This window comes from Durotheca rogersii, assembly GCF_024521655.1.
Source record: "Durotheca rogersii strain YMJ 92031201 chromosome Unknown GGS23scaffold_7, whole genome shotgun sequence".
NCBI lineage: Eukaryota > Fungi > Ascomycota > Sordariomycetes > Xylariales > Xylariaceae > Durotheca > Durotheca rogersii.
This window is the reverse complement of record NW_026251238.1, coordinates 246799-271736: the sequence shown is the minus strand read 5'-3', so window position 1 is coordinate 271736 and position 24938 is coordinate 246799. Positions and strand designations below refer to the sequence as shown.

The following is a 24938-nucleotide window of genomic DNA, read 5'->3' as shown; positions in this document are numbered from 1 at the left end:
ACGGGAGAGGTAACTCATGAGGTGCTTGTGTCTCGAGAGTTTTTATCAAGGGGAAATAAACACCAAGCTTCGATCTGGCACCTCTGCATGTAAAATTCAACCTGACTAGGCGTAGTAAACGGGTATCTTAAAAAAAGAACAGTTCATCATCAATTCCCAACCGATTTACTTTCGCTTTCCGTCCCCCCCTCTACACCAGCGGCCTCGCCCCCTTTCCCCCTTTCCCCGACCGTCGCCCCTACCCGGGCGTGCGTGGACGAGGAGAATGAAGAAGAGAAATATTCGGACGAACGACGGGAAATAAAAGAAATCCACATCTCCCCCTTTCTACCTATGTCCTTAGCTAATTCTATCTTTTACTTCCTCGGCACAGAGGAAATAGAAGCAAAACGTCAAGAATGATCCGTCCGGCGAGAAGCCGTGTCGGTTTTGGAATTAACCATTGTCGTATACTCGGTTGCGCGCGTGTTTGACAGTGATATGCTGTATAAGAGGGAATCGGCAAACCCTCTTCTACCTTCTAAAAACGATAGCCTCTGAGAGCGTCGTGTGTAAGCGAGATTCTAGGTGGTCGAGGGTCACCGATTCCCGTGTTTGACAAGCCGGAGATGGAGGATCCTCTTACTCCCTTTCCGTTTGCGCCCCGCCTTCGTCCTTCTCTTCGGCGACAGCGCTCTTCTCTGCGACTTCCCTGGGAGAGACGAGGGGGCTGCCGACGCCCACCACACTGCCGCTGATGCTGTCGGCGCGGCCATGTCCGAAAAGCCCGCTGCGGATGCTGGCCCCGTCACCTGCGAGGCTCTGCTTTCCAGCGTATAGACTGGTCCGCTCCCCTGGAAGACTCGGCGTCACGCCCGTCGTCGAGTAGATGCTCGCGCGTTCGTTTCCGCCGAGCCGCGAGGTTGACTGGTGGAGGCCGCTGTCGATGTTGGCGCTGAGGACGCTGAGCGGCAGGCTCTCGCGGCTACCTCCCCATACAGACGAAGGTGCTAGAGCTCGCACCGATGCGTCAGTGTCCATAGATCTCCGACGTCGCCTCTTGGTGGAAGAAGCGAGCGTAAGAATGGATGCATTGTCGGTAAGGAGGTTATTGGCAGTAGCCGTGTTGTAGGTCGTTGGATGGCCAGGGCCCAAGTGCGGTGCGAGATATGGGGGAATGGCAGAGGCGGGGGAATTTGTCGGGAAAGGCTGAGTAAACTGAATCGTCTGCGAGTTGCCCTGATTGGTTGAGTGGTGGCCTGTGTGGTGTGGGACATTGACAGCGGCGTTCGGTCCCAGAGACTGGATGGTGGTGAGAGTCGTAGTCAGGGATCGCACCGAGGGCGCAGGCGAAGAGAAAGTGCTATCTCCGCCCTTTCGAGAGTCGAGGTAGCCGTTCGCGGTCCGACTGGTGCCTGCTACCGAAGAAGCAATCTGCGATGGGGCATGAATCGAACGAGTCGCCTCGGGCTCAGTGGATATCGTCTGTGCCACAGATGCGCCGCCGGCGGTAGGAGGCACGTCTTCTTCGGTGGATGTTCGTGTTGACGACTGATTTTGAACGAGTGATGGTTCCGATATTACCGCGCTTTGGGCTGTCGAGAAAGACGGATGACTGTGATGAGCAGGATGCGCGATAGTGATGCGGCCGGATTGGGGATAGGGGTTGTTGTTCTTGGAGGATCGCTTCTTGGATCCTTTGGGGCCAGCATCGCGCTTGAAATGGCCGTGGCGGCCACCGTCGGAGGTCGAGTTGTTCTTGAAGCTAGCAAGCTTCTTGACCCACGTAGTGAAGGGCCGTCTGCGGCCTGGGCGTTCTTGACGATCTGTCATGGTTGTCAGAGGGGGTTGTGGGTTCTGGATAGAAGTTTGGGGTTGATAAGGTATAGTCTGGAAGAGGAGACCGAGAACAAAGGACAGGCCGTAGAAGGGCCGGTTGAAGGAGTCTTTACCAGCAGGGAGCGGGGACGTCTCAATCATGGCCATACGAAAGCCCGTGGCTGGGGGGTGAGCGAGAGAGCAAGAGAAGGTTGGAGCCCCGTCCTCCGGAGAGAGATATGGAGAGACAGAGAGCGTGTGGCGATCGTACAGAGACCGGCGGGAATGTCCTTTTATGGTGTATCAAGTCGATGTGCACAGGATTCGCTTGCGAGGTAGGGCAGAGGAGGTCGACTCTGCGGATACTGCTGTGGATGTGCGAATGCAGACGTGGATGCGAATTGTGGTTGGTTTGTGCGTGCGTGCGTGGGTTATGTATGTATGCGTTTGTGTCGGCGCGAGGGCTTGGGGCTTGTCGAGTCAAATACACAGGAGCGGATGGAACGTCTATGAGTATGTAGAGGGTCAAAGAGAGCAGAGGCCAGGGGTTGAGGAGACGTGTCGGCGCAACACAACCTCGCGGCCTTGCCTCGCTCGCACCTTCGGGTCGCCGGCGGTTAGGCCTCGACGGTGTTGGTAGGAGGACGGGTGTGATACCTGAAAACCCTGTGGGATGCGGCCTGAATTGGCGGAATTCCAGAGATGGGCCCTATCGATGGGTTGTCAGACAGGCTTAGGCTAGCCAGGCGAGTATTTGTTACTCGTAAGCTGCGAGCCCGAAGGGGTGTGGGATGGAGAGGTCGATAAATAAGTAGGTGGGCGGGTTGGGCGGAATTGTTGTTGTGCTGCCGTCGTATGTAGTGTGCGTGCTGGTTTTTAGAGGAGCATCATGGCCGGCGACGGGATGGCGTCGCTGGACGTGGATGGATATGAACGAACGAGTGGAGGGAGTGGATGGGGATTCCTTGGGTTGGCCGGGTTTGGTGTGGAGGTTTTGTGGGCGGGACCTCTCAATTCCTGTGCTTGCTCTGCCTCCATACTGTACTATGCATGCATGTGCATATGCAACCTATCTATCCCTTAGGGAGAAATGTTCGTCCAATGGAATAATCCAGATGTTGCACAAGAGACCGCCAAGTACCGAATACATGCGTCCCCACGGATAAGGGCGTGCATGGAGCCAGGGTCCATACCACGCACCGACATTTATGAATGTACCTAGCTACCTAAGCGGACTGTCTATCGCTGTCCCCTGCCCAATAAAAACACCCGAGACTTCGAGAGCCGCTAAGGGACCATTTGGGAAATGTGGCGATAACGTCATCAGTCAAGGCCTGCCACTCGGGATGTTCCGCGTACCCAGGTATTCTATGCATAACGACACAATTCAGGGCCGGTTGATGCATAATCATCTATTTATGACGGGTTCTGTTTTGCATAAACACAACATATGCGTAATACCTCGCCTTGCCCTGCATTGCTATACAGTACATAGAGGCAAGGCTATGTAATGCATCTAGGTACTTCGTCTACGCATGTCGCGCCACGCCACCCCCGACCAAACGCAGCAGCTTCAACTCCTTCATGAAGGGCAGACCGCGACATGTGCCCAGGCCTGCCTACCAGGCTGCCAGACCCCACGCTCCAAATTCTTTGTGGCCGAAGCCGACGTGCGACTTGAAGGAGAGAGTTCTCTACCTACTTGATACCTGAAAACCGGATGATAAAATGAGAGGCGAGCACAGCCAGCAATGTCCATCCAGCAGCTGCCGGAGGATGTCATTGCCCAGATCAAATCCTCTACCACTGTAATCTCTCTGAATGCGGTCGTCTGTGGCTTGGTCAAGAACTCCCTCGACGCAGACGCGACCAAGATCACCGTCTCCATCGACTACGCCCGAGGGAACTGCTCCGTCGAAGACAATGGCCTGGGTATCCCCCCCTATGAATTCAAGCCGGCGGGAGGCCTCGCCAAGCTCCACCACACGTCCAAATCCCCCCCTCGTAATCACGTCCACGGCCGATACGGTACCTTTCTAGCCTCTGCAGCCGGTCTGTCTCTGCTGTCTGTCACGTCCCATCATCACGAATACCATTCCCACAACTCTATTCAGATTCGCAACGCCGCCGTCTTGGCCCGCCATACCCCGTCCTTGCCAGAGCAGAGACTGTTGAGTTTCCCCCATGGAACTCGCGTTACCGTCAGAGACCTTTTCGGCTCCATGCCCGTCAGGGTCAAACAGAGGGCAATCGATGCCGAAAGAGGAGCTCACGCAAGAGACTGGGAACGCCTCAGACGCGCTCTAGTAGCCTTGTTGCTTGCCTGGCCGGGCCACGTCTCTCTGTCGGTCCGTGACTCTGTCGACCGACGTAGTCTTGCAATTCGTATCCCTGAGGAGTCCTCAGGCCTCGAAGGAGAGAAAGGTGGCAGTCTTAGTCTCGCCGCGCGCGTCTCGAGGACATTGTTCCAAGCTCAGTTGTCGGATGATAATTGTCGAGATGCCTGGGTGCCTCTCCAGGCCACCGCGGGCCAGACGTCAATCGTAGGTGCGGTGTCGCTAGTCCCAATAGCATCCCGGCATATACAGTTCATCAGCTTAGGCGTCCGGCCCGTGTCCAATGACCACGGTTCGAACGTCTTATATGAAGAGATAAACCGACTCTTTACGAATTCGAGCTTCGGGGTACTAGAGCAAGCTATCGATCTTAATGAAGACAAAAGAGATCAGAGGGCCAAAGACCGTCGGTTTAAAACGGACGGGTACACCAACCAAGAACTCAGGGGAAGGAAGGGAGTTGACCGGTGGCCTATGTTCTATATCCGAATTAATCTCGGGGACCATATGTCTCAACTCGGTAGCTACGATGCGGACGACATTTTCCACCGACAGGACGAAAGCTTGAGGGGAATCGTCGATCTGTTAAGAGCGACCCTTTACGAATTTCTCAAGGCGCACCATCTACGTCCGAGATATTGTAGGCCCACCAGTGATCCCTCACCCCGAGGATCGAACGCGGAATATAGACACGAGAAATCCTTACCCAGAAGCTTAACACCCAGAGCGCAACTCAGGACAACCCAGCCTCATACTTCCCGGGACCGTCTTTCTAGTGGGGACCTGGCAAGTACCCGCCTTAACCTTACTCCGGACAGTTTTCGCCGTCGACCTGAATCTCCTTTCGATTTGTGGACGCGTATTAAATCAGGCCAGCCACAATATGCACATCTATATGAGAAACCACCAAATCAACCTGTCGCTGTAGGACATAGCGATAGCCAAAATCAGCCTACTCAAGGGTCGTCTCTAAATAATATCGACACGCCGCCCAAAGCCCCCCTAATTTCTCCAGATGGCACATTGCTTTGTATTCCGTTCACTGATGCGGAAATTGACGCCCCCAAACCCGGTCAGCAGATGACACCTGAAGGAGAAGATCCGGATGGAGAGCAATCGAAACTTCGGGAAGCCGAGGAAGTGCTGTGGACGAATCCGGTGACTAAAGAGGTGTTGACTGTTAATACCCGGACTGGGTTTGTGTCTCGGCCACAGAGAGTGGAAACGCGCGAGGCTCCCAGGGGTGCTGATCATTTGCCTCTGAGAAAGAGAATACGGACTGACACGATGGCGAACCCTCGAGATGAGAGGAGCAAGTGGTTGGAGGATCTTTTGTCATCGTGGGAAGACCCCGTTTTTCACCCGCGGGAGCCGCCAATTCCTGTTGCTTTCGACGAAGCGAAGGCTTTGGCTCTAGTAACGAGAACATCAAAAGGTGATTGCCATGGGTGTAACTCCAGACCATTAGAGGCCTTGCAATCTTCTCACAGTGTTGAAAGTAGGCTCTCAAAAGAGCATCTCCGAAACGCTGAAGTTGTAGGGCAAGTCGACCGTAAATTCATTTTTGCTAGGGTTCCTTTATCCTCCCAACCAGTTGGTTCGAGTACGCAGAGAGAAGACACATCGCTACTTATCGTCATTGACCAACACGCTGCCGACGAGCGTTGCCAAGTCGAAGCCTTGATGAAAGATTATTTTACGGTGGCGGAAGATGCTGAGAATACGCCGGTGGGGGGGCGTCGGCTGCCAGTTGTTGCCCAAATGGAGACGTTAGAGCAGCCCCTGGTCTTCGACATCTCCGCTCAGGACTGCCATCAGTTTCAACGCTCCGTCGCATTTTTCCAGCACTGGGGGATTGCATTCCAGATCGATCCGGCACCAAAATCGAAGTCTGTCAACGAGGGGCAAGCGCGATTAAAAGTCTATAAGCTGCCGTCGAGTATAGCCGAGAGGTGCTGTTCAGAGCCTCGGCTACTCATTGAATTACTAAGGAGAGAGGTCTGGGGATTTGCCGAGCAGGGCGTCTTCCGCCACACGGCGGGCGAGGCAGTTCAGCTCGGAAAGCGGAATTCCGAGGAGCTACATTGGTTATCGCGGTTTCACGGCTGCCCTCAAGGCATCTTAGATATGATCAACTCGAGAGCGTGCCGCAGCTCGATCATGTTCAACGATCCCCTCTCCCGCGAAGAATGCGTCGACCTGGTTGAGCGATTAGCCGCCTGCGCGTTACCCTTTCAATGCGCACACAGCCGCCCATCGATAGTGCCATTGGCTGACCTGGGAGCTATTCCCATCAACATAACATCGTTCAGGGAACCCGAGAATAGCGGTTTTGGTGAGGCGTTCAAAAAGTGGCAAGCGAGGTCGGGTGGTGGCTAGATTTCATACCTAACATTGTGAACAGGCTAACTAGGTAGTTGAAGGGATTAATATGGGTATATACATCTGCATATTTGTTCTATCTTTAGATAGATGAGTATACAGCAGGCTTGAGTAATTTAAGAGAGATGAAAGTGACACACATATCTGTCTTCCTGTTGACGCATACTCAGGAGGTGGTCTCAGTAGATAGCCCCTGTAAGTTGTAAGTGAACAAGCCACAATCAGATCGAGAGTACCGCCACAATCCGATTACACCGCTTATCGTCTTATCTTCAATACCTAGGTACACCCAAGTACATGTGTCCGCATTATCGATAAGAAGTTAGGTACTCAGGTATCTATCTACCTTGACCCCGGGATAGCTTGTTGCAGGCCATCCAGTTTCACGGTGACGTCCAGCGCGAGCCTCTAACTTCCCAACTCCCAACACATACGGCGATGACTAACTCACAGCTCATGCTACCAAGTTAGGCGTTGCGAACACTTGAGCGTGCAATATGGCGCTGCTTTTGGTAAGTTATCCTATTCTCAGCCTTGGTCGTCTCGCTCTCAGACTCGGCATCGTCTAACCGTCTCTCGAAGTGGAAAGCATTCGACTTCTTCGAGGTCAGCCAGGTTAAGCTCGGCGACGACGAGACGCGGTCCTTCTTCGAGAATAACGAGATATCATGCGTGTGCTCCGGGTCCGACAGTCTGTTTCTCGGTAGCGATGATGGATACGTGCGCATCGTCGGCCCCAGTTGGAAGGTCGTCCGGAGCTTCCTGGCCCACGACACCGGTCGTATCACCCATATGCGCCAGGTCGAGGGGACGAGCCTCCTAGTAACTATCTCGGTACGAATGAGGCAGATACGATACTGTTGCGGGCAGCGCTGACCGATGGACGATAGGAGGACCTCAGCAACGAACCGGTGTTAAAGGTCTGGGCTTTGGATAAGCCGGTCAAGAAAACGGGACTGCCCACGTGCCTAAGCACCCTGAGTATATATAACGGACGGAAACAATTTCCTGTAAGTCCATCAAACATCCGGCCTCGGTGATCACCACAAACTAAACGCTGCAGATCTCGGCCTTCGCCGCGCTCGACGACCTGTCACAGCTTGCCGTAGGCTTTGCAAATGGAGCCGTTACTGCGATACGAGGAGACCTGATACACGATCGAGGAACGAAACAACGGGTCGTTTACGAATCAGAAGAACCCATCACAGGAGTCGAATTTGTAGCCGATCCGAAGCTCACCACCTTATTTGTTGCCACGACCTCTAAACTCCTCAAATTGGTCATATCTGGGAAGGGTCAAGGGCAGCCGCCGAGGACGATCGAGGACTCCGGATGTGCGGCCGGCTGCATGACAGTGAACAGTAAAACCGGGGACGTTATCGTGGTTCGGGAGGATGCAGTGTACTATTATACGGTCGATGGACGGGGGCTATGTTTTGCCAACGACGGGGCCACGAGACTAGTCTCGACATTCCAGGACTATGTCGCTCTCGTTACACCGCCTCCTATGGCGGGTGATGGAAGTTCCGACAACCTTGGGAGGCGTTTCGGGGACTCTCTCTTCGCCGCTGCCAGGTTTACAATGGTGGACCCAACCCTACAGATCGTTGCCCATTCCGAGACTCTCATCTCGCAAATCCAAGCATTATTCCAAATCTGGGGGGACTTGTTCATCCTAACTCAAGACGGAAAGGTAAGGTATGCCATCATGTTGATAAATGCTATCGTACGCTCACCAAGCCCAGGTCAGCCGCTACCACGAGAAGTCCTTGCAGCAGAGGCTCGAATTATTATATCAGCGGAATCTGTTCCCGCTCGCGATAAATCTCGCGCAGAAGTCCGGAATGGACTTCCAGCAGCAGAACGTCATCTACCGGAAGTACGGTGACCACCTCTATCAAAAAGGGGACTACGACAGCGCTATGTCCCAGTACATCAAGGCGATCGACCACACGGAGCCTTCGCAAGTCATCCGAAAGGTAAGCGTTCTCTCCAGAGGCAAGGATCACCCTCCTAACAAAATTAGTTCCTCGATACCCAGAGAATACACAATCTTATCGAGTACCTCGAGGAGCTACACGAGCACCACAGGGCTACCGCGGACCACACAACCCTGTTACTGAACTGCTACGCTAAACTAAAAGACGTCGAGAAGCTGGAGAAATTCATCAAGTCAGAGGGAGACCTCAAGTTTGACTTGGAGACGGCAATAACCATGTGTAGACAAGGTGGTTACTTTGACCAGGCCGCCTACCTTGCCACAAAACACGGAGAGAATGACCTCGTCGTAGATATCCTAATTGAGGACTCCAAGAACTATGCCGAAGCGCTCGGCTTTATATGGCATCTGGATACCGATATAGTACGTAATGTGGTCATCCAACCCTTCTGCCTGTGCTAATTCTACACAGGCATATGCATGTTTGATGAAGTATGCCCGGGTCCTTCTAGAAAATTGTCCGACAGACACAACCAGGCTGTTTATCGATTATTATACGGGAAGATATAGACGAAAAGTCCAGGCGACACCAGAAGAAACAGCACCGAGCACATCGAGCGGCGCGATAGCGGCGGGAGCTGCGAGTGCCGTCCAAAATCTAACTAGTCTCCTGCCATTACCGTATATCAATTCCCCTGCCGCCACGACGCCTACTATACATGGGAGCTCCTATGCAACGGCTAGCGACGCCGGCGCCACCCTAGAAGATCCCGAGACGGACACCCATCAGAGATACAACCCACCCCCTCCTCGAACCGCCTTCTCATCCTTCATCGACCATCCAGACGAATTTATCGTCTTCCTCGAAGCGTGCCTGCGTGAGGATTCTTTCAGAGAGTCGGATAAAGCAGATATATACACGACATTATTCGAGATGTATCTCCACAAAGCCAGCGAGCGGAAAGGCATGCAGAGGGAGGAGTGGGAGCTCAAGGCGAAGCAGCTAATCGAAGGACAAGAGGTTCCTATCGAGAACTCGAATGTCCTCCTCCTATCCCACCTTTCTGATTTCCGAGACGGTACGACGCTAGTTAAGGAGCAGTCAGGCCTGCTGTTCGACATATTCCGCTCCTACACGTCGGCCAAGGACACGCGGGGCGCGATCAAGGCGTTACGCAAATACGGGGCGGCGGAGCCGCAGCTGTATCCGGCAGCGCTGGCGTACTTCACGTCGGACCCGCGGATCCTCGAGGAGGCGGGGCCGGAAGAATTGGCAAACGTGCTGCGCAAGATCGACCGGGACGGGCTGATGGCGCCGCTGCAGGTGATCCAAACGCTGGGGGCGAACGCGGTGGCGACGATGGGTATGATCAAGCCGTACCTGCACGAGACGATCACGCGGGAGCGGCGCGAGATCGCGGCGAACCGCCGGCAGATCGGGTCGTTCCGCCGCGAGACGGAGCAGAAGCGCGCCGAGACGGCCGAGCTCGGCGCGAAGCCCGCCGTCTTCCAGGCCCAGCGGTGCCCCGGGTGCGGCGCGCCGCTCGAGCTGCCCGCCGTCCACTTCCTGTGCAAGCACAGCTTCCACCAGCGATGCCTCAAGCGCACCGGCGAAGACAGCACCGCGAGCGGCGGCGGCGGCGGGGGGATCGGGATCGGAGCCGGAGCGGGGATCGGCGGCAGCGGCGACCTCGAGTGCCCCGTGTGCGCGATGGGCAACTCGGCGGTGCGCGCGATGAAGCGCGGCCAGGAGGAGCGGGCCTCGCGGCACGACCTGTTCCGCGACGCGCTGTCCAAGGGCGACGACCGCTTCAAGACGGTCGCGCAGTGGTTCGGGCAGGGGGTCGTGGGCGCGGGGAGCTTGGAATGAGTACGTGCGGCTAGGGGGTGGAGAGAGGGGGCGACAAGGCCCCGAGGATGACAGAGAGGCCGGCGAGGAACGATATCATGCTGGAATTGCCGCTCGAGATCGGGCGAGGCTAGGTTATTAATGGAGGTTCACGAGGCGTCTAGAGGAGAGAGAATGGGGACGAAGGCCAGCAGAGGAATATGGACAGACTTATACCGTAAATACAAGGCGACGCAAGATGGGCAAGAATAAACAGAAGTTACTGTCAACGGAAGGGAGAGGAACAAGGGGTATCGATTGTGTTTCTACATGCCCGATCCGATCCGATCCGACCCGCGCGTAGGCGTCCTCTATTCCTACGTTTTACCCAGGGCGTCTTTCCTCTTCGCCCTCCCTTTTTCCTCTCTCGTCTATTTCTCTCTCTACCTCTTCCGCTTCCCCTAGATCCTTGGTACCTGTATGCAGCACGGTGATGCTATAGATATACGGGTAGTCCCCGACGTACGTCAGCATGTCCGATTTTCACCGATCTTTCCTAGTATTTTTTTTAACCTACGCCCGACCTCTTTCTATCCGATCCCTTTTCTTCCCTGTCTTGCCGGTCCTTTTTCCTCCTCCCTCCTTGATATACTTGACCACCCGCTTGCCGGGGCGATTGCTGCTGCGGGTGACGCGGCTGTCGGTGAAGGAGCCGGTGACGAGGCGCCTGTTGAGCCACTCGCCGGCCGCGTCGTCACCGACGACGTGTCTCCAGTCCTCGATGCGGAAGAGCCCGTTCCGGATCAGGTGCCGGACCTGCTGCGAATTGATGGGCTTGCCCCAGACGCTAAACACGGCGCTGAGGATCCGCCCCTGCCGCAGGGTTATGGAGGCGCGTAGGTCCGACGGAGGCCCCTGCGAGAGGGCTCCGTGCATATCGACGTCGTTGCTGTTCTTGGGTGATTCCTGTACCCGGTACGATTTGAAGGCGAAGAACGGCGTATTCTCGAAGATCCAGGCCGACGACTAGTAGAGAGGGAAGGGAGGTTAGCTAGGCAGGCTTACGGCGTCTCTCTCTCTCTCTCTCTCTGTGTGTGTGTGTGTGTGCATACACGTGGCGGAGACGGTAAAAGAAGAAAGGCGGTTTGAAGTGAAGGCGAGCCGAGGCTGAAAGCAAGAGGGTCGGGGGGAGGAAAATGGAAAAGAAGGTAGGAAATCCGCACCTTGAGCAGCGCGTAGTTCACCCTAATGTCGTCGATTTCGCGGATGAGCGAGGAGATGGGCGTCTTCTTTTCCTCAGTACCGCCGTCGCCGATAACCTCGTGGATATTGGGCTGGCCATAGAGGGCGGTGAACTGAGCGATGACGGCCTGCTCGAAGGCGGTATAGATGTCGACACCATTGGGTAGTGTCCTCTCCAGCCCGGGAAACAAGTTGCGCACGGGGCTTGGGACGCTCGAGACACCGTTACCCCAGATGTACGGCGCCGCCGGCGACCGCAGAAGCCGCCCCAACAGCGGTAGGTGTGGCGAGCGCAGGAGACATGTCCCGTGGTGCAGCGCGCGATTTTTTATGATCTTGAACGCCGATCCTGAGACCTTGAAGGTCTCAGTCTTGGGACTGCCATCGCTGTCACCCGGCCCCGGAGGGATAACGTCGTCCACCACGATGTCGTGCCGCTCGTTAACCCGGGCGCTTATGCCGAGGCCATGGCGCAGCGCGTGCACCACCATCGCCGCGTGCGTGTTGCGATTGAACCCAGTGGTAGGGCAGATGACGGAGTAGTTGACGTTGCCCAAGTCGTGGAATACGGTACCGCCGCCGCTCCGGCGGCGCACGAGCAGGATGTCGGTGCCGGAGCCATGTATGTGCGTCTCCTCCTCGTCCCCGGGTGTCATATCGCTGTCCGCGTCCGCGCCGCAAGCACGCCTCGCGTCCGCCAACGCGTTCGGGTCGCGCATCACCGAGAAGTCGACCTCGGCCCAGGGGTTCTGGTTGCGGCCGATGACGACGCAGGGGCGGTTCGTGTAGAGGAACAGAATAAACGAGGTGGTGAAGCTGCTCTCCAGCAGAAAGTTCTCGATGGCTAGGTTCATGTACGGGTTCGTAGTGCGTGACACATAGACCTGCACGCTGTTATGGCGGTCGCTGACGGCCTCCTCGGACAAGAAGCGACATTGCCGCGGCGTTGGTACCCTGCCTGTGCGGCTGCTCACCCACGGATTCGGCCGTGGCGGGTGTATCGACGGTAGGAGGAGACTGGAGCATCGCTTACCGGCAATGGCAGTGGGCAGTGGGCGCCAGGAGGCCATAGATGGTGGGGAGGAAGAACGAGGGGCGCGGCCGGGCTATATCACGGAGGCTTTTTTCTCTTTTCTTGTCTCTGCCATATCACATCACCTCGGGGGATTGCGTAGGCATGGGAACCTAGGTAGGTATTCTGTTCCGTCGAATCCGAATTAGTGTCAGCTCTCGGCGGCACGGGCTCCTGTTGAGAAGGCACACAACAACAACGAAAAACTATACCCTAGAAGGGTCGGTAAGGCTGGTGATAGGAAAAAAAAACGACGGGATTCTGTAGCCGCGCAGGCGGGTGTCGTTCTGACCCCTGTCCTAATCCCCGATTTCCCCGATCCTTCCGCCAAGCCTCCGCGTGCCCCTCTATCGATAAGGTCGAGCGACTCCCCCACTATCGTAAGACCCTTGGACAAGAATAACCCGGCAATCGAGTCGAGTCTTAGTTCAATCGACCTTTTTTTTGGGGTTTTTTCTTCTGCTCACCAGACAAAGCCTCACGTCGCCTTTATAACGAAAGGGGGCAGCGTGCCCTGGTCCCGGAGAAGCCGCCGGAAGACACAAGAATTACCTACCTTCCAGGTTCGCCTTTTAGTTCATACCATTCGGAAGCGTACCGGATAGTAACAGCCATCCCCATCCGTCTCGTCTTCATCCCTTCTCTTCTATGCTCACCGGCCGACGATGTCGACCTTTGGCGATGTCTTCCGGGTCACCACGTCAGTCATACACCCCAATTGGGTCTCTCTGGGCCGCAGCTAACCGTCAATTCCCTCGCAGCTACGGCGAGTCCCATTGCCGATCCGTAGGATGCATCGTCGACGGCTGCCCGCCCGGCATGGAGCTGACCGAGGACGACATCCAGCCGCAGATGACGCGCCGCCGCCCGGGCCAGAGCAGCATCACCACGCCGCGCAACGAGAAGGACCGCGTCGTCATCCAGTCGGGCACCGAGTTCGGCGTCACCCTCGGCACCCCGATCGGGCTCGTCGTGCTCAACGAGGACCAGCGGCCGAAGGACTACGGCAATAAGACGATGGACCTGTACCCGCGGCCGAGCCACGCCGACTGGACCTACCTCGAGAAGTACGGCGTCAAGGCGAGCAGCGGCGGCGGCCGGAGCTCCGCGCGCGAGACCATCGGCCGCGTGGCCGCCGGCGCCATCGCCGAGAAGTACCTGCGGCTCGCCTACGGCGTCGAGATCACCGCCTTCGTCACCTCCGTCGGCGCCGAGCACCTGTTCCCGCCGACGGCGGAGCGCCCGTCGCCGAGCCGCGACCCGGCCTTCCTGGAGCTGCTGCGCACCGTCGACCGCGCCACCGTCGACCGCTTCCTGCCCGTGCGGTGCCCCGACGCCGACGCCGCGCGCCGCATGGAGGCGCTCATCGCCGAGTTCAAGGCCCGCGACGACAGCATCGGCGGCACCGTCACCTGCGTCATCCGCAACGTCCCGAGCGGCCTCGGCGAGCCCTGCTTCGACAAGCTCGAGGCGAAGCTCGCCCACGCCATGCTCAGCATCCCCGCGACCAAGGGCTTCGAGGTCGGCTCGGGCTTCGGCGGCTGCGAGATCCCGGGGTCCGTCCACAACGACCCTTTCGTGCGCGCGCCCGCGCCTGAGGGCGGAGCGGCGGCGCCGGCCGTCGCCGGCATCCCCCGCCCGACGCTGACCACCAAGACGAACAACTCGGGCGGCATCCAGGGCGGCATTTCCAACGGCGCGCCCATCTACTTCCGCGTCGCCTTCAAGCCGCCCGCCACCATCAGCCAGGCCCAGACGACGGCGACGTACGACGGCGCGGCCGAGGGCGTGCTCGAGGCCAAGGGCCGCCACGACCCCTGCGTCGTGCCCCGCGCCGTCCCCATCGTCGAAGCTATGGCGGCCCTCGTTGTCATGGACGCCCTCATGCAGCAGATGGGCCGCTACGAGGCCCGTAGGAACCTGCCCCCGCCCAAGCAGGCCGCGACCGCTTCAGAATAGTAGGGTCGGTCGGCGTTCCTCTCCTCCCCTCTCCTCCCGTGGTTATTCTGCGTGGGGTGATGAGTAAGGAGAGTCGTGTTGATATCTTTAGCTAGAATGCATGTATACACGCGCGTGGATTTTTGGCGTTTGGGGGTACCGCGGCTCGTTTAGTTCGACTTCGGGCCTGCTGCGTAGATGGCCGCCGGCTCGCTCGAGCGCTAGTAGTGGAAAAGCACCTGGCATATACGATGGAGACGATATATAAATAGATAGTAGAGCGCGGTAACACCGCATATCGATCGGCGTACTCGATATTTTTGCGCCTCTGCAGGGATCTTTGACGTTCTCCCTTTCGAGGTATTTTTTACCTACGTGCCTCTAACGGAGGTCCTTACACCATAACCAAGTATAGGATTCCCATTTGTATACACAATAATTAGACTTTTACTGGTTGTGAAGAACGGGGTGGTGCCGTATTCTTCCAAATCGGCGCTCGTCTCTTATCACTGCAGACAGGCGCGAAACGAGTGTGACCAACGGTCGCCGCCAAAACCAGCCCAGGCGATGACGGGCGTCCGCAGGGGGTAAATTCCGCTTCCGAGAGCTGCGAGACGCAGCGCGTAGGCAGTGCACTTCCGAGCTCGGCGTGAAAAGAGTCTCCTTAAGTAAGGCATCGTAACTAGCATCTCAACTGCAATCCACCTCCGGACGCATCCCGTGTTTCCCAGAGTAGTGCGGCGTTTCTCTCCGGAGAGAGCCCGGGCAATCGCGCTAGGTTACCGCCATGGTACGGGGGGGGAGGGATAGACCACAAATGCAAATTTCCCAGGCCTCGAAGTCGAACGAGATCCTAGCCCCTTACGCCGGCGCGGTCTCGATAGCCAATTTGCCGTCCTAGGGGATAAGACCTGGGTCTCGTCACCTTAGGTATGCGTACAACCGTGGCGCAGAAACCGCCCGTCCGCCTCTCAGACACCGACGACAAGACGCCTGCCCCCGCCCGGCAGGAGCCGGTGCGGCCCGTCCCCCTCCCTGCAGGTCGCCCGCGCATCAGGCGCCGCCCTCCTCGCTATACAGGCCCTGGGCGCGGATCCACGCCGCGACGTCCTCGCTAACGAGCGCCCTGAGCGCGTGCCAGTCGCGCGCGTGCACCGCGTCGCGCACCTTGGTGCTGCTGACGACGGCGTCGCCCTCGCCGCGGCCCTCCACCATCTCGATGCGGCGCGCCCAGCGCGCCGTGTCGGCGGCCGCGGCCTCTCCCGCGGCCCCGCCGCCGCCGCCGCGCCGCAGCCTCTCCAGATACGCCGCCTGCTCCGCGGCGCTGCCCCAGCCCGCGTCCGTCCGGTTCGCCACGCGCAGCCGCGCGCGCGCGAACAGCGGGTCGAGCACCGCCGCCATCGCCGCCGCCGAGTGCCCGTAGTACTTGGGGTCGAGGATGCGGATCAGCGTGTCGAAGCCGGTGAGGTAGACCTGGGTCATGTCGCGCTCTCCTTCCTCCCCGCCTCTTCCTCCCCCTTTCTTTTCCGTCTCCGTCTCAGTCTCCGTCGGTGCGGCTCCGCCGTAAAAGTCCGATGCCGCGACCGCGCCGCTCTTCGCGTGGAAGTAGGGCTCCGTCGTGACGCCGATGTCAACGGCGTCGCCGGCATCTTCCGCGCCTCCTCCCCCTATCTCTCCTCCTTGTTTCTGCTTCGGGTGCGGCGAGTGGGAGCCGGCGCGGCGCGCGAGCAGGTCCCGCGCGAAGATGTACATCATGGCGAGGCGTTGCGGGAAGGCGGCGGGCTTCGGGGCCTTGTCCGCGTTGTTGGTAGCGAGGAGGAGGAGGACGCGGGAGCCCCGCTTCGTCTGCGTCTCCGCGTCCGGCTTGGGGCCATCGTTATCGCGACGATTTGCGGCATCTTCGTCCTCGAGGGCGGTCAGCGCCATACGCTGGTGGGCGAGGGTGGGCGGGTTGAAGGACGAGTCGAGGATCAGGAGCGTCCGCGGCAGGACGCGCGGTGACTGCGGGGCCAGCAGCTGTTCCTCTGTGGTGGGCGGGACGGAGGACGAGGTTACGGAGCAGAGGACGCGGAACGCCGTGTTGGAGGCCTGGTAGCGCTGCAGAGCTTGGGCGAAGAGCGATACGAGGTTCGCAGGGAGCGGTGGCCGAGGAGCCATGGGAGCGGCGCTGGTTCCGGAGGACAAAGACATCTGTCTGTTCTGTAGATGCTTCGTGGAACAAGTTGTGATGGAGGGGTGAGGCGGGGAGCAACAGGGGGAAGCTAGAGGAGACAATCTTGGTTTAACCCGCGATAAGGCATAGTTAAGGTAACATCATGCTGAGGTAAGTCCACTCAGTGCCGAGGATTGGTTAGCTTCTTACTCTGCAACCTACATATCGAGGCTGTATAGGGGCTATGTAGGGGCCAGGAAAGGGGGATAGCATATGTAGTTCTCATTATGACGATTAACAATTCGCTAGTCCTCTAAAGAGGGTGAAAGCCTCGAATTTACTAGGTGTCATCTCCAGTTGCGCACGGCCTTTGTCGCAAGACTTGCTTTGCCCATAAACAATCTCTATCCTCGTGCTTTTGGAAATACCACAAGACCATTTGGTCCGTGAGTGGCTGGACGAGTCGTCCGGCTTCACATAGGCATATGGTAGCCCCTATGTCTTTCCCCAAATCCAGAGCACCAATAATGGGGTATCGTAATGACCAGCCATGACTTCCGAAACGCCCCAAACCCTCGATCTATACATCTGGCGGCGCTGCCCTTCCTAGACAGGCCTTAACGAATCTCCGGCTCTCTCATGAAGTCGGGGATGCTTAGTCCTCCGTCGCCGGGTGTGTACTTCTTAGCCTTGGCCTTCCGACGTTGTTTATCCTCCTCGATTTTCTTCAGGGTGTCCTCATCGTGATCGTGAACGTCCATTTCAGCCATCCTCTCGCTGTAATCGTCGATGGCCTCGACCATATCGTCAACGGGATTATTCTCGGCGGTATCCGCAGTGTCGTCTAGCGCGTACACCTTGACACCGCGAATATGGGTGTCCTTCCCGTTCTGGTGGTTCTCAACAACAATGACACGGACAAACCAGCAGCAGAGAGAGTTGCCATCCGCACCGCCTCCGGCTCCGGCGATGGGCACGTCGATCCAACCTTTTGGCATGGACAGGTCCATGGTCGTGAATGGGATGGTCTGGTTGGGCCCGAAGCCGGCCGTGATTTGGATCTTGGTGGGCGTGTAGCTCTCATCGAGCTCATAGTCTAGATAGAGTCGAAGTGCGCGTATCTCGACGCGCTTGATGAAGTGAATATTCAAGCGGTGCGGTTGCGGTCCGTCAGACCTAGGTAGTAAGGTCAAGTTAGCCATCTCGCGACGCGGATGTCGGTTCGGACTTACTGCCAGAATTGGTTTGCATCGTCGTCTCGGAGCTCTTTCACTCCACAGCCGGGCTTATAGCTGCTGACCGTGAAGCTCGCAAGATTGCTGATTTCCTTCAAACCCATCGCCGAGGGATCAAATTGGGGCTCATCATCGTTGCATCCTGCCTCGTCTTCTTGCTCATCCTCGCTTCCCTTGTCGTCCTCTACCTCGTCGACCTCGCCACCTACGCCCACATCTCGATCATCCTCGTACCCGCCGTCATCGCCGCCTTCGCCATCCCCTTGCGCTTCATCATGGGCGGCTGCGTCAGGGTCAACATAAATCTGCGAACCCACATCCTCCTCAGCCACAGATGGAACGTCACCCAGCTCTTCCCAGGGGGGAGGTACACCATGCCTGGAGTCCGCTTGCGATTGAGCTAACTCGGACGGAAGCAGGGATCGATCCCTCTCCTGGCGTCCGGGCCGAACCATCGTGGGCCAGTATCAATTTAGGCTGATGCTTATGGGTAGAAGTGAAGGGGATACTGAGGCGATGCTAATAGGGAAGATAATGGGAAATGGGAGGGAGAAAAGGGGGGGGGGGGGGGGGGGGGGGTTGACGAGGATGGGGGAGACAGTAAGTTTGTTTGTGTATGTGCGCGGAGGAGTGGAAAATGGGTGACTAGGTGATTTGGAGATTCTAGACAGTTCGATAGGTGAAACGAAGGGATAGACAGGCGGAAAGAACACGGGCTCACTGACCTTGGGGTGTCTGGAAAGTCCATTGTATACCTTGCCTGTCGTTGTAAGTAATAGCGAGCAACTCGGCGGTGTTGGTGGTGTTGGCGGTGTTGGTCCCCCTGCTCGGGGTTGCCTCGGTAGACCCGCCCCGGGAGCCCCGGGAGGCACGGTCACGGTCCAGCCGGATCAGCCGCCGCCGGAGCTCTTCTCGCTGTCGACGGAGGTCTTCTCGCTGTTGACGGAGGGTCGCATTATCTATAGGTGAACCGCCCAAGCCGCTAGGGCTGGAGTGTTGCGAATCCATTATCGAGATTGCTGATTCGAGGTGACAGAACTAGAAGGGTTGACCGCGCAAAAGGGTAAAAGGGGTTAGTTGCGACAGCTCTTATGATAGCTCTTATGACTGCCTAGCTAAACTGGGAGGCTCGTGAAGACGAGTTATTACCTAGTTAACGGAGAAGGCGCCCATGTCTCTAGCTTTCGAACATGCATAGAAAGGAAGATCTGCAAGGATCTCGAGTCTTTTGAGCCTGCAACAGTGATATGTACTGAGCGCGGGGATACTAGGAGGTAGGTATATAGGATGTATGGACCTCAGGTGAGGATGAAGTTCCAAGGTTGGATATACCTATGCACGATGACGGCCAGGTATATTTGATTTTCCGGCTAGTGTTATTTACCTAGATACCCGGTGCTGCGATATGCATATATAGCATATATGCACTTATGTCGATGCGTATCCCTATAGCGCATCATAATATGGGTCGAGATTTTTCCATAATTACCTGAAGTAGGTATGTGGGTATATTTTATCTGCCTCGTCCACCACTCCCGATCCTGTATCGATCGCGTGCCTCTCGGGATAGCTTCTCCGGATACGTAAAGCGGTACGGCCCGGTAGTCTCAATTATCATGCGTATCGGCCCCAATATGGAAACAACATATAGTGCTCAGCCTTTCTCTCCTCAATTGGCCGCTTACCCCGCTGATCTGTTCTGTGCGATATCCCCACCCTCATTTGCGTGAGCCAGTCGCCCAGTTGCCTGCCCCGTACCATAGGTCCGTTCAACTCCGAGGCCGAGGGTTACTGAGTCTCCTGGCATTGGGTTGTTACCAAGCAAGCCAACAAAGCCGGTTCAGTAGTTCAGCTCGCCGAGGGACCAAGAGTAGGAGATAGATAGAGAGAGAGATTCTCCCTTACTCCCCGGTGTACGCATTATACTTACGTAGGTACCTATCTACCTGGACCCCTAATACATCCTACAGAGATATGTACCTACATCCTCCGGCACCGCATATGGCATCCTTCGATCTCTTATCAGGGGCTCTGTTACGCACTTGAGGCTGTACGGGGAGAGAGTAGGTGCCATCCGCCCCGGCGCCTCTCGGCGTTTATGTCCCAGGTACCTCTCGCTTACCCCCCCCCCCCCCCCCCCGCCCAACGCCCTAGTACCTCACGTATCTACCTGTAGGCACCTATACCTACTGTATGCCCCGGTGCCTCAGGTCCCGATCCATGGGCCTTTATTAAGCCCCTAACTGCGGTGCCTGGTCGGTTGATAACACCTAACTTAAGCTTAGGGTACGCTGACGAGATGAGCCGTCCGTAGTGTCGTCCCAGGCTCCCGGCCCCGAGTAGGGCGAGCAGCATGAGCAGCATGATGAGCAGGATGGCTTCGGCGTCGAGGGACGCCATTGGCCCGCTGACCCGACTCGCTATACCTGCCCGATTCGGCAGCATCGGTCGTAGCGGCAACGGTGGCGACAGGCGCCGAAGCAGCGATGACGGCGGGCTCGAATGGAGGGGTATCGCACAAACTCTGGCCTGCCCCGCGTCTGCTGCGGCGATACGCACCACCACCGCTTCACCACCACCACCACTACTGCCGACCGCAACCCTCGCGAGACAATCTACGACACCATCTAAGAGGCAATCTACGCTACAACCCACCTCGCTGGCCTTGCCAACCTCGTCAATATCCGCGGCACAGATTGATTGCTCGTTTCAGCCGCTGTGCCCACGTCACAGGACAGACGCCCCCTCCCCACCGCTCTCTTCGACACCTGCCCATTCCGTCACGATCCGAGCCCGAGACTGGCGATCTATACCCAGACCTAGACCCGGATCCAGACCCCGCCTCGACTCCCACCATTGCCTCTATCCCTGCCACTCCCGACTCTACCACCAACTTCACCTTCACCACAATAACCACTCTCATCTGCCACTTGGAGGAACGGCGGCAACGGCAAAAACATCAACTCCTACTACTACTGCCACTGGTCCACGTGCGCATACACTGTCGCGTACAGCCAACAGATCAACCGCATCTAGCATCTCGAACCCGCCCGGCAAACGATTCTTCTCGTCAACCCCTAGAGTCCCCTGCTCGGCCATCATCCCTTCTTCCATCATGGCAGACCGAGACGTCCTCCCTCCCACCGTCACCCCGTCCCACTACGACCTCTCCATCTCGGCGCTTAACTTCGAGAATTGGTCCTACCAGGGAAGTGTGGCCGTTGATATTTCCGTCGCAGAGCCCACCAAGGAGATTATCATCAATTCTATCGAGCTCAAGCTGCTCACTGCCAAGGTCACCGTCCAGGGCACAGACACCTCTTTGGAAACCACCACTTTCACCTACGATGAGAAGAAGCAGCGTGCAACCCTCGTTTTTGCCGCGGAGGTCCCTGCCTCACCGAAGGCCAAGCTCCAGATCGCCTTCGAAGGAGCCCTGAACAATGACATGGCTGGCTTTTACCGCAGCAAGTATAAGCCGGTCGTCCCCGCCGCGGCTTCGGTGCCCAAGGACGAGACCTTCCACTACATGTTCAGCACCCAGTTCGAGGCCTGCGATGCTCGCCGGGCATTCCCCTGCTTCGATGAGCCCCGGCTCAAAGCAACCTTTGACTTCCAAATCGAAATCCCCGCTGACCAGGTCGCCTTGTCTAACATGCCCGTCAAGGAATCTACCAAGACCCGAGACGGCTATGTGGCTGTTTCCTTCGAGCGAACCCCGGTCATGAGCACCTACCTTTTAGCTTGGGCTGTCGGTGATTTTGAATACGTAGAAGCCTACACGGACCGCAAATACGACGGAAAGCAGATCCCCGTCCGCGTCTACACCACCCGAGGCCTCAAGGAGCAAGGCCGTTTCGCTTTGGAGCACGCCCCCAAGACTATCGACCTGTTCTCGGAGAGTTTCGGCATCGACTACCCCCTCCCCAAGTCGGACTTGCTCGCCGTCCACGAGTTCACCCACGGTGCCATGGAAAACTGGGGCTTGGTGACGTACCGGACCACCGCCGTTCTTTTCGATGAGAAGACCTCAGATGCTAGGTATAAGAACCGGGTAGCCTACGTCGTCGCCCACGAGCTCGCCCACCAGTGGTTCGGCAACCTCGTAACCATGGACTGGTGGGACGAGCTCTGGTTGAACGAGTCTTTTGCTACCTGGGCCGGTTGGTTTGCCGTCAACGAGTTCCACCCGGACTGGCAGGTCTGGGCCCAGTTCGTGAACGAGGGTATGGAGATGGCATTTAAACTCGACGGGATGCGCTCATCCCACCCCGTACATGTTCCGGTGAAGGACGCCTTGGACGTCAACCAAATCTTTGACCACATCAGCTACCTCAAGGGGTGCTCTACCTTGAGAATGTTGGTGAACCACCTCGGAGAGAAGACCTTCCTTCAAGGCGTCGGCGCATATCTGAGGAAACACGCTTACGGCAACGCCAAGACGGAATATCTCTGGCAGGCCCTAACCGAGGCCTCTGGCGTCGACGTCAATGGCTTGATGGGCAACTGGATCGAGAAGATTGGCCACCCGCTGCTAACCGTCGCCGAGGAGCCTGGCCAAATTTCTATCAAGCAGAATCGGTATCTGTCGACCGCCGACGTGAAACCAGAAGAGGATCAGACCGTATGGTGGGTCCCGCTGTCCTTGCAGGGTAAGGTCGGACAGCAGGACATTGAAAAAATAGCTCTCACCGAGAAGACGACGACCATCCGCGACATCGACGACAGCTTCTATAAGCTCAACAGCAACGCTACCGGGTTCTATCGAACCAACTACCCCCCGGCCCGTCTCGCAAAGCTCAGCACGCAACTTGATCGCCTAAGCAACGAAGATAAGATAGCTATCATTGGGTCCGCGGCCGACCTGGCATTTTCGGGCTACGGTACCACGCCCTCATTGCTCTCCTTCATCGAAGGCTTCGGTGGAGAGACGAACAACCTCGTGTGGGCCCAGGTCCTCGACTCTATTAACCTAGTCAAGACCATCTTCGGCGAAGACGAGACCATCAAGAAAGGCTTGCAAAAGTTTGTGCTGAAGCTTGTTAGCGGTGCGGTCGAAAAGGCCGGGTGGGAATTTCCTGAAGGCGAGGACTACCTCACAGGTCTGCTGCGTAAAAGGCTGCTGCTTAGCGCCGCAGTCAACGGCCACCCAGCGTAAGTGGCCCTGTCGCCCATAAATATTCCCTTCGCTGGTCAGCCGCGCTTTCCGGGTGCTTGACTTACATAGCCCGAAATTTGCGTCGATCAAAAAAACTAACCTATAATATCAGGATTACCGAAAAGGCGAAGGAGTTGTTTGACGCATGGGCCGACAAAGGAACCCCCATTCACCCGAACCTGAGAACCGTGGTGTACCGTGTCGGTGTTAAGACGGACCCGGCCAAGGCAGTGGAGGCTCTCAAGAAAGAATGGTATACGGGAGCATCGATCGACGGGAAAGAGGTCTGCCTCGCCTCGCTAGGTCACGTCCGCGACGCCGACCTCATCTCCAAGAGCCTCCTGCCGTTCAACTGCGACTCGTCCCCTCCCGCCCCAGCTTCGGAGTCGGTCCCGTCAGGCGATATGCACACCCTGGGGGGTGCCCTGGCCAACAACTCGGTCGCGCGTCCGATCCAGTGGAAGTACACCCAGGAGCACTGGGACAAGCTGACGGCCAAAATGGCGAACCCGGTCGTCCTGGACCGCTTCGTCAAGCTCACGCTGAACAAGTTCGTCGACGTCAAGTACATCGCCGAGATCGAGGCCTTCTTCGCCGACAAGGACACGAGCGGCTTCGACCGCACCCTGGAGCAGGTCAAGGACGCCGTCCGCGGCCGCGCCGCGTACCGCCAGCGCGACGCCGAGAACATCAAGGAGTGGCTGGGCGCCAACGGATATCTCGAGTGAACTAACCGGCTGTACCTCAGGTCGAGACGGGGACCGTGGGGAAAGGAGGTGATGCCGAACCCGAAATGCAATATATCCTTAGGTACACATATGCCACATACATACATATCCTAGGTATGCATCGTGTGCGGATATAAAAAAAAGGGTCACATCTAAGGGAAATACGCGAAAGCGGAGAAAGGTGCGCGCGAGGCGGCTCCTATAGATAGATGGGTGTATATAGCAGCAGACGGCGACATCTAGGGAGGCGCCGGTGCGGTGTGGCAGCGGCACGCTGGCGCGGTGCAGATACGCCTAATGTGTGAAATAGGTAGCTAATAATGAGTAAAAAACGAAGTTGATGAGGGTGCGCACATTCCGATATGCGGCATACCTACGTGAACGGCTGCGCCCGCGCGCCCCCTCGTCTATTGCCCCCCCCCCTCTCCCCCCTCTCTTGTATTTTCTCCCGCTTCTGCCTCCGCCCGTGGAGCAGGGCACGTGCGCTTTGCCTGGCGTGCAACAGCTGTACACGCGCGCGCGACAAGCGGCCCGGGGCCCAGGCGGGGGGCGGAGTAGACAAGGTGGGATACGCGGCAGTGGCCTTTCTTGCGGAGGTGCCCGCACCGCTCCGTGGGCCGGCATCGTCCAGCATGAACGCGTAGCCGCCACTTACTTAGCGCGTGGAGGGCATGACGGCGTTGAGAAAGGAGGAAGGTATCGGAAAGGGAGGCAAGACAGACAGAGAGAGAGAGAGAGAGAGAGAGATCTACCAGCGGCCGGGTCACGTCGTCATCGCCCGTCGTCGCAATGCCATTATTACCATTTAACTTCCCCCCGTCCCTCCCTTTGCCTGTGCCTGTGCCCTTCCCTCGCCCGGTAATGCCCCCCCTCCCCCTTCCTGCCAGCGCTCGTCGTCTCTCGCGTAAATGCTATGTAACTGTAGTAGTAGTAGTAAAAGTGGTATTTGTTGGTACAGACAAAAAAGGGGGCCGCCACCGTCGTCGTCGTCGTCGTCGTCGTCGTCATCATCGCCCTTCCTCCGTTCTTTCCCACCGTCCTCTCCCCCCGAATGCTACTCCTCTGCCGCCGTCGTAGGGGGGAGGGACAGTAAAAACATTAGGAAGCGGGGGTAGGAGGAGCGGGACGAGA

General features: G+C 57.4%; 8 protein-coding genes across 8 annotated transcripts; 4 read left to right on the top strand and 4 right to left on the bottom strand.

Moving 5' to 3' along the window:
* Window positions 1-621: 621 nt before the first annotated feature.
* GGS23DRAFT_604440 (uncharacterized protein) lies at window positions 622-1965 on the bottom strand (the record flags this gene model as incomplete). Its single annotated transcript, XM_051519600.1, has 2 exons — window positions 622-1805; window positions 1932-1965. The coding sequence occupies 2 exons, from the start codon at window positions 1963-1965 to the stop codon at window positions 622-624; spliced, it is 1218 nt and encodes a 405-aa protein (XP_051372778.1).
* A 1351-nt stretch (window positions 1966-3316) lies between these two features.
* On the top strand, window positions 3317-6752 carry GGS23DRAFT_562754 (uncharacterized protein). The gene has a single exon (XM_051516047.1). The coding sequence runs from the start codon at window positions 3549-3551 to the stop codon at window positions 6510-6512; it is 2964 nt and encodes a 987-aa protein (XP_051372777.1). The 5' UTR covers window positions 3317-3548; the 3' UTR covers window positions 6513-6752.
* Window positions 6753-6895: 143 nt separating this feature from the next.
* GGS23DRAFT_562753 (vacuolar protein sorting-associated protein 11) lies at window positions 6896-10575 on the top strand. Its single transcript, XM_051516046.1, has 7 exons — window positions 6896-7027; window positions 7098-7349; window positions 7406-7525; window positions 7579-8208; window positions 8261-8494; window positions 8542-8877; window positions 8927-10575. Exons 1-7 carry the CDS (start codon window positions 7013-7015, stop codon window positions 10322-10324), a joined length of 2985 nt encoding a protein of 994 aa, XP_051372776.1. The 5' UTR covers window positions 6896-7012; the 3' UTR covers window positions 10325-10575.
* GGS23DRAFT_562752 (uncharacterized protein) lies at window positions 10576-12860 on the bottom strand. Its single transcript, XM_051516045.1, has 2 exons — window positions 11506-12860; window positions 10576-11308 (listed from the first exon to the last, which is right to left on the bottom strand). Exons 1-2 carry the CDS (start codon window positions 12592-12594, stop codon window positions 10856-10858), a joined length of 1542 nt encoding a protein of 513 aa, XP_051372775.1. The 5' UTR covers window positions 12595-12860; the 3' UTR covers window positions 10576-10855.
* Window positions 12861-13261: 401 nt separating this feature from the next.
* GGS23DRAFT_604438 (chorismate synthase) lies at window positions 13262-14555 on the top strand (the record flags this gene model as incomplete). The annotated part of the gene is made up of 2 exons (XM_051519599.1): window positions 13262-13296; window positions 13358-14555. The coding sequence occupies 2 exons, from the start codon at window positions 13262-13264 to the stop codon at window positions 14553-14555; spliced, it is 1233 nt and encodes a 410-aa protein (XP_051372774.1).
* A 1015-nt stretch (window positions 14556-15570) lies between these two features.
* Window positions 15571-17014, bottom strand: GGS23DRAFT_480396 (Nucleotidylyl transferase). Its single transcript, XM_051514297.1, has one exon. The coding sequence runs from the start codon at window positions 16722-16724 to the stop codon at window positions 15588-15590; it is 1137 nt and encodes a 378-aa protein (XP_051372773.1). The 5' UTR covers window positions 16725-17014; the 3' UTR covers window positions 15571-15587.
* GGS23DRAFT_562746 (anaphase-promoting complex, subunit 10-domain-containing protein) lies at window positions 16955-18478 on the bottom strand. The gene is made up of 2 exons (XM_051516044.1): window positions 17919-18478; window positions 16955-17862 (listed from the first exon to the last, which is right to left on the bottom strand). Exons 1-2 carry the CDS (start codon window positions 18374-18376, stop codon window positions 17304-17306), a joined length of 1017 nt encoding a protein of 338 aa, XP_051372772.1. The 5' UTR covers window positions 18377-18478; the 3' UTR covers window positions 16955-17303.
* A 2558-nt stretch (window positions 18479-21036) lies between these two features.
* Window positions 21037-23807, top strand: GGS23DRAFT_595712 (peptidase family M1-domain-containing protein; the record flags this gene model as incomplete). Its single annotated transcript, XM_051518361.1, has 2 exons — window positions 21037-23075; window positions 23192-23807. 2 exons carry the CDS (start codon window positions 21037-21039, stop codon window positions 23805-23807), a joined length of 2655 nt encoding a protein of 884 aa, XP_051372771.1.
* Window positions 23808-24938: the final 1131 nt, after the last annotated feature.